Raw genomic sequence first — 12,834 nt, forward strand, 5'->3', positions numbered from 1 at the left:
CCAGGTAATAGGGGTGTAGCTTGTATGGAGGAGTACCTCAGACCAACCATGAGTAGACCATGATTGGTCTGCTCCCCGGACTTGCATGTACCATTCATAATTTACATAGTCCTTACCATGTTTCCATGGTGTGTAGCCTTTATTAGCCAGAGCCTCTAGTGGAATTGTAACGTCACTTAAAATGTCCGGTATTTGTGGTATGCACATAACGAGGTTAAAGCCCCCGGGGCATCTACCTATGTAATCATACCAAGGTGAGCTTAGAGCCCCTGCTAGCACTTCCTGGGATCCCACGAGGAGGAGGAGGAACAACAGATCCATCTCTGTGTTACTAGGGTGTATCACCGGCTGTGGTGGGTTTCTGTACCTTTTTCCCGTGTGATTGGTGTATCCACGTCTGCCTTTCAGCTATCTTAAATGCAGTTGGTGTGGTTAGCAGAACTGTGTATGGACCGTCCCACCGTGGAGTACACCAGTGTTTTCTCTTAATCACCTTGATGAGGACCCAATCACCAGGACGCAGGGGATCTGAAACAGGTAAAGAGAGACTAGGCAGTGTATTAGCTTTAACAATTTCAGCATCTGTGAATAATTTAACCATCCATTTTGTTATTGGATCCAACTCTCCCTCCTGATCCTGCACCCACTTAGAACTGGTGAGGGGTAGGTGAAAAGGTCGTCCTGTGACAACCTCAAAGGGGGTCAAACCCTGTGTGTTTGGTGTTATGCGCATGTACATTTCTACCAGGTTAACACACTCTGGCCAGGGCCTGTTTGTTTGTTCTACAGCTTTTTTTAATCTGTTTTTAATGGTACCATTGTTGCGTTCTACCAATCCAGCACTAGCCGGGTGGTAGGAGCAGTGATGTTTTAATTCAATGCCCATGGCCTCTGTCAGCAGGAGTATTACTCTGTTAACAAAATGGGGTCCATTGTCGCTCCAAATCTGTCGTGGGATGCCATGTTGAGGTATTATTCGTGTCAAAAGGGCCTTTGCCACTGTCATTGCATCATTTGTTTTAGCGGGCACTATGGTGACCCATTTTGAGAATGAGTCCACCAGAACCAAACAATACGTATACCTCTGAATAGTGTGCAGTGTTATGAAATCCATCATAATGACCTCAAAAGGATATGTACCAGCTGGTGTTTTACCCCGAGGGGGCCTAACATTACCCTGAGGATTATGACGACAACAGATGATACACTGACGACAAAAGTTTTTAAAATGGGTTTGGAGTCCTAGTGGTATATGAAATGACTGTTTGACTATGTCTACCATCCCTCCTGTTGAGACATGGGCCAACCCATGGCTCATTCTAGCAACGACGTCAAACAAACATCTAGGCAAACATGGCTTGTCATTTAACATAAATACTCCAGAGTCATTTTTAACAGCACCTTCAGTCACCCATTTTGTTTTCTCACTTTCAGGAGCGTTAACATGCATATCAATCAGGACTTCATCCGGCAAGCAAAGTGGTACAACATCAACAGGCAACAACTGGACAGTAAGTGCTTCAGTAAAAGCAGCTTTTTTAGCTTCAACATCAGCTTTCGCATTGCCCAGAGAGACAGCATCAGTGGCGCCAGTATGTGCTTTGCATTTACATATCGCCAATGATGTAGGTAAGAGGACTGAAGCAAGAAGGTCTTTTAACAGGGAGGCATGTTGTACAGTCTTACCACTAGATGTCTTCATACCTCTCCTAGCCCACTGAGCAGCAAACACATGAACTGTGGAAAAAGCATACTGGCTATCAGTGTAAATTGTGACTTTCTTGTCTTTGAAAAGTCTACAGGCTTCTGTCAAGGCCACGATTTCAGCTGCCTGTGCAGACTGATTTCCAGCCAATTTGCCTGATTTCAACACAGTGTCGCATGTAACTACTGCATAACCAGTATGATTTGTTCCATCAGGTGCTTTGGAGGAGGAGCCATCTACAAACACTACATCTCCGTCTTCCAATGGAATGTCTGTCAAATCTGGACGTGGCTTGCATGTCACCGACACTAACTGTCCACAGTCATGCGGTGTCCCATCGTCAGCTGTTGGTATCAATGTAGCTGGGTTAAAAGCAGCACAGCGCTTTAGAGTGAGGTTCGCTGGGGACAACAAGGTGTTAGTAAGATGTAAAAACCTGGCAGGAGATAAGAATGACATTTTTGTTTGTGTTAACAGGATGTCAACTGCATGGCTGACTAACAGTGTCAAAGGATGGAACAACACTACTTCAGCAGACGCGTGCACAGCCATGGCTGCGGCGCAAACCGCCTGAACGCAATGGGGAAGTGCCCTAGCCACATCATCTAATCGTTTAGAGTAATAGGCTATTGGTCGTTGCTTCTCACCATATTGCTGTAGTAGTACTGATGTCATGTAACCATTCTTACAGTCAACAGACTGTGTAAATGGCTTGTTGTAATCTGGCAGCGCCATCACCCCTGTTCCTGTTATGATTTGTTTCACTTTTGTAAATGCTTCTTCCGCGTCAGGTGTCCACTGCAAAGGTGCGCTTAAAGTTTGATGTGTATCTAACATTAGGTTCTGTAATGGGGCAGTTATGATAGCATAATCAACGATCCACGACCTGCAATAATTCGCTAGGCCTAAAAAGGCCATCATTTGTCTGACGGTAAGCGGTTTTGGTGCCATTTGTACTGCTTCTCTACGTGATGTAGTAAGTTCTTTCCCTTCAGCTGAAATGTTATGACCAAGGAATGTTACTTTTTCCTGTGTAAATTGTAGTTTCTCTAATGAGGCCTTATTTCCTGTTTTTGCCAAATGTGTGAACAGCCTGCTTGCCTCTGTTTCATTTTCCGCTTTGGTGGGACTGGCCAATAAAATGTCATCAACATAAACAATTATCTGTGTGGTCTCTGGCCATGTGTGGTGGCTGATGCACCTGTTAATCTCCGCTGAAAAGATAGTAGGGCTATCACAGAACCCTTGTGGAAGGCGAGTGTAAGAGTATTTTTTGTTCTCAAATGTGAATCCAAACCAACCCTGCGCTGTACTATGAAGAGGGATGGAGAAAAATGCATTACTTAAATCAATTACAGTGAACCATTTTTGATGAGGTTGTAATTCATTTAACAATGTGTGTGGGTCTGGTACATTTGGAGCTCGTGATTTAACAGCCTGATTTACTGCTCTTAAATCATGTACCATCCTCCAGCCGCCCTGTGGCTTTTTCACAGGGAAGATGGGGGTGTTGCATTCAGCTGAGTCATGTTCCTGTAACACGCCTGCAGTCAGTAAATCCTTAATAACAGGCTTTATTCCTTCTTTTGCATCTGATTTGAGTGGATACTGTCTAATTCGAGGCCTGTGAGATGTGGCTGGATCTATGGTTACAAATGTTGCGGTTGTCATAAGTCCAACATCTGTTTTTGATTTAGCCCACAGACATGATGGCACTGAAGGAAAGTCATCTGATTTCAGAGTGCACATAGACAGTCATGCATCCAAATGCACAGCAGGGGGCGCCAAAGTACACCAGTTCAACATTTGTTTTTTCACAAAGCCACAAAAGGAGCCTCTGTATGTGAATACATTGTGTCTCTCCTTCCTCCAAAGGTCACTCTTGACAGGAAGTGCAGCCAACAGTTCATTTGCATCTTTCCACTTTTTATGTGCCGGTTTTTGTAAACAAATATGTGGAAACCGTGGGGGGTTTATTGGTGTCAGCTCTGGAGGCAACGTCACTCTGATTATAATCCATCCATCTGGAGACCAACAAACGTCTGTCAATGTTATTTTCTGTGGTGACAATCGCAGAAACTTTTCCTCCCAGGCTTTAGCAGCTGCTCTGCCCTCAGGGGACAGGTCTGGTCTCCTTAGCCAGTCTGGTTGACCTGGCAGGGGTCCTTCAGGTCTGACATACATCATTGTAACATGTAGTGGCCACTGTGTCTGTACTTCTGTGGGAATGACAAATGTTTTAGCTATTTTAGCCCGCAGTTCTTCCATAGACCCAACCACTGACCGAGGGCCTGTTGACACTGGATCCAATGTATAGAATTTATTAGGAATGACTGGGCTTTGCAACACCATAAGTGATTCTTTAGTATCTGATAAAAATTTCTTTGGCACTATTCCATTAGCCGTTGGCACTAAACTGATCTGTAACTTACTGAGAAGATCTCTTCCCATTAAATTGAAGGGACAATCAGTTGTCAAAATAAATGGGTGTGTGTAATATGAACCATCTTCATCTTGCACAATGACCTCCTCAGACCAACATGCATATTGAGGCTTTCCACCTACTCCCACTATGCCAATAACCTTTTTGGAAGTGACTACGCCCTCCACCTGATCACGGAGGACAGAAACATCAGCTCCTGTATCACACAAAAAAGTGACTGGTGTTTGTTTTGGTCCCACCAACAGTGTACGTTTTGGGTATTTGTCATGTGTTAATGTTACAGCTGCATAAATGGAGAAATCAACAAAATGATTTGGATTTAAAGGTGGGGGATGTTCATATTCTGCAGGTAAATCATTGTCATATTGATCAGCATCCTCATCTTGCCCTAAAAAGGCTATGTCACACTCTGAGGTTTCATTATCTGTTCCGGAGTCACTGATTACACTTCCCTCCGGCCAGTCCTGGCGTCATTGCCTAGGAGTTTGCCCGAACGGCGTATGGTCTGTCTTTTGCTTTCTTTTTGGGCAGTCTCTTGCCATATGTCCTTCCTCATGACAAATGAAACATTGTCTTTTTTCTCGATCTATTTTTGCTTGTTTTTCCTCATCAGGCGTTCTGGTGCGATATGGCTTTTTTCCCTGTCTTTTAAACCCTGAGCGTTGGCTCGCTAGGGCTGCAGCCATGGCCTCAGCCAATACATTAACATTAGCTGATTCAGTTTTTATTTTCTTTCTTTCAGTGACTTCATAAGCATGTTCGGCCCATTCCATTAGCTCTGGAACAGTGAGGGTGCGGTGTGTGACACAGTTTGCTTTTATGAAATCTGACACGTTTGGCAACAAACCACTGATTAACCACATTTTTAGCTGTATTTGGTATGGATTATCCACCAGCGGAGAATGAGGAAGCCCGCTATTAGTCCTAAAAACCGTTTCTAAACGGGCACGATATTCCATTGGCGTCTCGTCTGATTTCTGACGACACGCACTTATTTCTTCGTGGCTTGGGGGTTTTGTGTAAGTCGCCCTCACTCTTTGCATCAGTGCTTCAACCTGCTGTCGCAGCTCATTAGAGTTATGTGCTAGGGGCTGACGGTTAACTTGTCTCCCGGTAAAACCGCCCACCACTACTGGATATCGGTGTCTAAGTGTTAGTTTTAAAACCTTTTCCACCTCCAGTCCATTTAAATGCCATGTCTCAATCAACCCACATACTTGTTCAGCATAAGCAGTCGGGTCCTTCTCAACATCACATACGCCCCTACAGACATCTAATGCCTCCTGCTCCGTCCATGGGCGAAACAACAACAGCTGTGGGGGATGTGCACCCTGTAATGGATCCTGTGGGTTTAGGAATTCTCCTGCACGAGGGTTAGCTACCTCAATCATAGGCAAAATTGGATATAGATTTTCCTCTATCCCCGCCTGGGCTATGTGATATTGCTCATCCTCCTCACTGTTAACACTTTCTTTCATCTGTTTTGACTTTTGTTTAGCTGCCCTAGTCACAGGTCCCTTTGTTTCTTGTCCTACAACTGCATCCCCCTGCTGTGATCCCCCTGCAGCTCCAACCTGTTGCTGATTTGTCTCCTCAACTCTACGCGGTACACACACGGTCTCATCACAAGGCTGTATTTTAGCTGCTGCTAACACTTTCTGTTTCCTTCTCTCTTCACCTTTCTCTATCTGTGTTTTCCTAATACTCATAGCATCTTTCCAGATACACACTACTCTTAAGTGGTCTGCTATTAACTCAGCCTGCTTAGGACGTAACTTTTTTAATGCCTTCACTCTTTTTCTTTCACACCAGATAGACACTTCCTCTATTCCAGTTTCGTCTGACAATTTCCCTGCAAACCCACAATTTTTGTACCAATCTTCTAGATAGCAACAACTACCGGGATACTTTCTCTGCATGAATTTCACATCATTATTTTCCATCAATGCTTTACGCTGCGCGTTACCCATGTTCTCAGCACGGGATTTACAGACACTGTCACAACAAAGAAATACCACACAAAGAAACACCACACAACAACTCCCGTCTGCCCTCTGTCCCTTTACCACGCCGTGTGAGTATTACGTCACCCACCACGGTCTTCACTCCCCGTTGTACGTCACGGGTACTATGGTGAAAAGAAACAGCTTCTCACCTCGTCAGTGCTCTCCCTGGTTCGTGGGACCCGTCACTCCCCGTCCGGGTCGGTGCTGGAACAAGCTGTGACCACCCCTGCAAAGGAGGGGGTGCCGGCAGTTTTACTAATGGTCCGGTTGCGCCCGCACCGATCCAGACGAAAAGATGTAAGGTCCCGGGTTTCGGCACCAGTGAATGTTAGGTCCAAATACGTTAAGACCGTTGCTAAAATGTGAATGTTGGGTCTAAATACGTTAAGACCGTTGCAATCACATCTCAGGGAGAAAAACACTATCTGACTTAAAAGGCGACCAGAGGCAGAGAGGTGCGAGCTGCAGCTCGGAGAAAAACCCAACAAAAAGAGACACAAAAGTCCGATATAAGTTGGATTGCTCTGATGGTGATGCCTCAGAACTAGGTATTTATTATAGAAAACATAGACCACACCCAGAGGGCTGTGCAACAGCGCTCTGGGTGCAGGATTAATACCATATATGGTAACACAAAAACTTTGGGGGAGAAAAACAGCTCATATGTCCATTCAGTGGGTCACATACCCACACTGGCCCAAACTAGTTTAAACCAGCTATGGTGGACAATGGATATGTTTTGCAAACACACACACACACACACACACACACACACACACACACACACACACACACACACACACACACACAGTTAATCATGGATAATTTCATATTCTAACTATCGTTTAATCATTTAACTATAACTAATAAAGTAATAAAAACCACACAGACTATAACATATCTTACACCATGTTCACTGAAAGTCAAAGTAAATATGTAGATCTTGTGTTTAATTTAAATTTAATATGTCAAAAAGAAATTATTTAGTTGTTTTTTAAATTAGATTTTATGGTTTTCAACATGATGAAACTTCATGCTGTTATTTAATGAACTAATGGACAATGGAGCAGAAAAGTTGAAACTGACCAATACTTTTCTACACACTCGTGTCGTGTGTAGTTTTTTGTTGAGAGACAATTCACTGGCGACAGAGAAGCTGTTCCTACCACCACCAGATCATCTCTGCTGCTCAAAGGAAGCCTTCTTCAGGACGTGGACGTGGGGATGTGGTGCTGGTCCCAGGAGCAGTAAGGAATCAAATCAAAGGAGCTAACTAAGGAGTTTCATATTTTATTTGACTAGTACAGTGCCCGTCGGAAGTATGTATTCATATAGTGGACGCTTAAGGAGAGTTGTCAATTACGGCCATAATAATAACATACTCTGTAGCATTATTAAGGGGTATATTTGCAAGTAAAATAATGTGTGCAATTTCCCTGGTTTAATTCTATGAGACATGTGCATGATGAATGTGTTGGTTTTTTTTACTCATTTTTACATTTTTTGTTTTAATTATTGTTTGTTGTTGCCATTGTAGTGTTATTCTGGAGTCATTTTGTGTATTTTTTTTATGTAGTTTTGTGCATTTCTGTTGTCATTTTAGTGTATTTTTTGTATAAATATTTAGTTTTGTGTATTTTGAGTCATTTTCATATTTTTGTTGTCGTTTGGTGTATTTTTTCTGTAATATATCTTTTTTGGAGTCATTTCGTGTGTTTTTGGAGCCTTTTGTATATTTTTGTGCATTTCTGTTGTTGTTTTGTGTACTTCCTGTATAAATATTGTTTAGTTTTTTGTTTTACGTCATTTGTGCATTTTTTTGTATACTTATTGTTTTTTGTTGCATTTGTAGTGTGATTCTGGAGTCACTTTGTATCTTTTTTAGTGTAATTTTTTGCATTTCTGTTGTATTCTGTGTATTTATTGTTTAAATATTTAGTTTTGTGTATTTTGAGTCATTTTCATATTTTTGTTGTTTGGTGTGTGTTCGGGGGGGGGGGGGGGGGGAATCCATTCTAAATTCATACACACCAGTCCATCCACATGTACCTGCCTAATGTAACCCTACGGTGATTGTTCTGTAATAACAATCCTAAGATCCTAAGGTAAGGTTATCAAAATCTAGATTCGATGAGGAGGCTGGCTGTAATTTGGTCTATCAGTTTAATAACTGGTAGATTCCACCCCAAAAGAAGCACACAGCAAGTTTAAAGGTTAAGTTTGTATTAGTATTTGGTTTTCAGTTTCTTTCTCTTTTTTGATTAAAAAAAAAGATTCATTTGAACATAACAACAATAAATGTACAGATCGGCCACAATATTACCTCTGAGATCTCAGGAAAATACTTAAAATAAAAGGACAAAACCAATATAGTGTGGTACCATATAAAATTAACCTCTGAGTGCACTCAAATTAGGATTTTACCACGCCCTTAATATTCAGCGTCCATAAAAAAAAGGGGTACCCGATGTAACCGTTGCAGCGCTGTTAGATGAGGAGGTAGACCAGGGAACCAGGCACCAGGGTGAACGTGAAGAAATCCCGATTCAGCAGAACCAAAAATCAGATCCAGACGAATCCTCCATAAAAACCAGTCAGGATAACAATGTTCAAAACGATTTTGTTTCTGAGTTCCAACTGGATCGAAACCATCACAGGTTCTCTCGTTTTGCCTCTCTGTGGCGTGCTCAGCTTAGCAAAATAGATGCCAGAGGAAGAAAACCAACGAAGAAAAGCGCTAAAAGTGTTTTAGTGCGCTGCCCCTTCTGGCGAAACTCGGAATCACACCTCATTCGTTTTAACAAGTGTTTAAAGTTTTTTGTAGGATAAAACAGACAAAAATAACAGGGTTACACTAACTTTCACTAAACTTCTCTATTGTCAGTAGTTATATGTAGTGGCACCTGTGACGTTAGTGAAGCTGCAGTAATCAGGTGACCTTCACTATGTAACATGTAAACACTTAGATCTGACTGTAACACTACAGTCAATACCACCCTATGGACGGGTGTAGTGACACAGACTGTAACCGGACTAAATGGTGGTCTGTTATTCACTCAACACACACATACCTGCACATATGTCACGTAGACGGTGATCGATAGTGAAGCACACATTATCGATGTGTGTGTGTTTGTGTGTGTGTGTGAGACAGACTCTCAACCTGAGACTCTAATCTCCTCCGTTGGTTCTCACACATACGCACCGCAAAGAAATGTGCAGCTTTCAACACAGCAGCCATTGCCGTCAATAACTTCCAGGTGAGGTCTGTCCGGTCTAAATATCGTACGGTCAAACTAACATGAAAATAAACGTTTCTAAACGTCATCACCAAATAAAGAACAGTAAAAAAGTATTTTACCTCAAAAGAGAAAAGAGAAGTCCACAGGAGCTCATGCAGGCACCGGAAATGAACTGTGCTGTGAAATAGATATAGATGGAGCGCTAGCGCCCCCTCACACCCTGAGGTCAAAAGGTTTCATTTCGGGGCCGTTCAGAAGTGAAATAAAATTAAAATAAACATTTGGAAATTACCAAATTACTCCAAAATAACAGATACACACACTCAGGGTATTTGGAACCTGTTGACTGAGTTTCAGGTCCAACTCGCACCACGTTGGGGAGATATTTGTTCCACACACACACACACACACACACACGCACGCACGCACGCACGCACGCACGCACGCACGCACGCACGCACGCACGCACGCACGCACACACACACACACACACACACACACACACACACACACACACAGACCTCCCTTGAATTATAGTATAGATACTTTTTCCTTTCCACAAAGATCTCAGGTATTTTTCTTTTATCCTTGGGCCCATGGTAACCAAAACAGACACAAATGACATCATAAATAAACTCAGGATTGAATAATTAACAGAGTAACATTCCAAGCAAAGCAGCTTGAAGTCAACAACTTTATCTTATTTTATTCTGTTATTTTAACATTTTGAGTCTGAAAAGAACTGATATTTGGTTTGTTAGGTTTGGGTCCCAGAAGGGAAACATTTATGTTCATTATACATTGATACAAATTTGGTTGTGTGTCATTTTATTTGACTTAAAGGTGGCTCAAAGATCTGTAAATATGTCTTATTTCATATAAGTTGAGATACAACATACAGAACATACAACATGATTGTGAATAACTTTGTGTTACATTATTTTTCAAACTAAGAAACAAATCTCTGTGTTCATGTAGGTTGGAGGTTATATATATATATATATATATATATATATATATATATATATATATATATATATATATATATATATGTTTTTTTTTTTTTTTTTTTTTCGTACCCAGCATTGTTACTACCAATCTCCCTTTAGCTGAACCTGCTGGAGTTTAGAATTGAATGAACCTGTGATTTATCCAACTATCGGATCTCGGTGTAGAATGTTTCTTTTTTTAGAACCATAGATTTAGATATTATACGCCAAGGTCAACAGTAGAGCTCCCCCATTACTGGGAACACAGGACACAGGTTACATTAAAATAGCTCCGCCTCCCTCGTGCTGATTTAACAGCTCCCCCCCACCGCCCTACACTCAGTCACTACAGTAGTGACAACATGGAGAGTCCACCAATGAAGAGATGGTTTCTAAAAAAAAAGAATAATGGTTCAATAACTTGGACATTGTTTGTCTTCAGTGTCAGATGACCAGCAGTAAAGTGTGTTTTGTATGAAATGTAAAAAAAAAATCACTTTGAACTAAAGGTTCGAGCACAACAAACCCACCATAAAGATCAGTACGAGGAGTGTGTCAGACTACGTGCAGAACCTGTGACCCAGACCACAAACCCTGCTGCAAGCTTCACTGGTCCATGGTGTGCCATCCAAAATAACAAGTAATATTACCATAGCTGTGGTTTACCGTAACACTAAAGACATGGTCCCCATAATAAAACAGTTTATGACATGCTCAGTAAAACACGGCGTGTTAGTAATGGTAACTGCATATATTGTGTATGCCACTTTGATTAATAGTGTCTAATATATTCACAATTGTCAGTAACCATAAATAAATAATTGATAATTCATTATAATAATTAAAAAACTGTACAACACTTTGTTCAGCTGAAGTTGTTTTTAAAATGTGCACAAATAAACATAAATTGTTTTATAAATGTTGATACTGTTCTTTACACTTATGTTACTAAAGGTCCCTGTGTGACATTAGACATGGCTAAACAGGTACACTATGCTATAATAATTAGAGGAAACCCCCTTTACATTACAGAGAAAACATCACTATATATTGAGTAAGGATGCACTGATAGATGGCCGCTGATCATTCGGTGCTGATTTCCCTTACTTTGGGGGATCAGCGATAGGCCGATCGTAGCATATGAAACTGATTATTTCCTCCAATCTTTTCAACCTCTGCAAAGGTCCTAAAGTCAGTCACTGTCCTCTTCTGCTGCGCATGCCTCTGTTACACAGGATAACAGTCACCTGAAGCATGGTTAGCTTAGCATGTCGGCAGTACGTTAGTAATACACAAAAAAGTCTGGGGGTTGGGGGTTGGATCGGTGGCGTGGTGCGCTGGGTCCTTGGCTCTTTGGGGCTTTCTCGGGTGTGTATGGGGGGGGCGATGGCTGCCTCTCGGCTTGGGATCTTGGGGCGTTCGGGGGGCTGCTTGGCCGTGGGGTGGTCGCCGGGGGCCCCTAGATTGCCCGCTCTTGCTGCTGGCCTGACTGCTTCTTCGGGCCCGGGGGCGGCTCGTGGGTTTTGCGGTGGCGGTTCTTGGAAATACATTTGTCATTGATACACTGGCCTTGGGTTGTGGGATAACACTCATACTGGGCTCAACCATAGACACGTTGTTCCCAAATACCTGTTTTATGGAATTTCCACTCACTTCTTCCTCTGTTCACAGCCACCACCATTATTCCTAAGCCGCACACTGGTCACCAGACTGGCTGACAACACAACAATAAGCACAATATACACAACCACAATTTCACATCGCATCACTTGAAAACCTATCGACTACTCCCCACCCATTCCATTTCCTACCTTGTATCCCTCCTCCCTGCTAACTTCCCCACCCCCCTCCACCCCCTCACCTTGGTGTAACACTGCCCTCCCTTTTTTACACCCTCCCTTTAATAAAGTATTTACCCTTCCCTAGGGAGGGCTGGTGATGGTCACAATTATGCAATGAAATAAATAAATTTATTTAATTGCAATAATAAAATATGCATTGCTGTTAAAAGATTGCACTTCTTGTAGTGTTAACCTTCAACAGAATGTGCAGACAAAGGAGAAAAAAAAAAAGAAAAGCAGTCTGTTCTAAACAGGTCTGAAGAGTGTATTTCTGTCTTCATCAAAGTCTTTATTAAAAGCTGTCAAACTCGGTCAGTAATTCTTCTGTTTCTTACTCCAGTTCAAAAGAACCTTGTTAGATAAGAACCAGAGGTCTAACAAAACGTTACCTCGTTCATTATTTAAGAATCCACTGAGTGTGGAGCATTTGAAGCTAGCAATCAAACTAATGCTAAAGTTAAAGCTAGCGGAGCAAAGAGCCAGTTGGCAGCTGAGAGCTCTTAAAGCATAGGTGGGCAAACTACGGCCCGCCGAAGCCAAAATAAACAATTAGAACACAAAATGAACCGTCTCACTCCGTCATTTATCTCCTCAACACCCATGGGAAC

General features: G+C 42.1%; 1 protein-coding gene across 1 annotated transcript; it reads right to left on the minus strand.

The window, feature by feature from the left end:
* Nucleotides 1–298: 298 nt before the first annotated feature.
* On the minus strand, nt 299–3,641 carry LOC114482164 (uncharacterized). Its single transcript, XM_028477288.1, has 2 exons — nt 3,036–3,641; nt 299–1,343 (listed from the first exon to the last, which is right to left on the minus strand). Exons 1-2 carry the CDS (start codon nt 3,452–3,454, stop codon nt 332–334), a joined length of 1,431 nt encoding a protein of 476 aa, XP_028333089.1. The 5' UTR covers nt 3,455–3,641; the 3' UTR covers nt 299–331.
* Nucleotides 3,642–12,834: the final 9,193 nt, after the last annotated feature.

Source organism: Gouania willdenowi, chromosome 20, assembly GCF_900634775.1.
Source record: "Gouania willdenowi chromosome 20, fGouWil2.1, whole genome shotgun sequence".
Taxonomy (NCBI): domain Eukaryota; kingdom Metazoa; phylum Chordata; class Actinopteri; order Blenniiformes; family Gobiesocidae; genus Gouania; species Gouania willdenowi.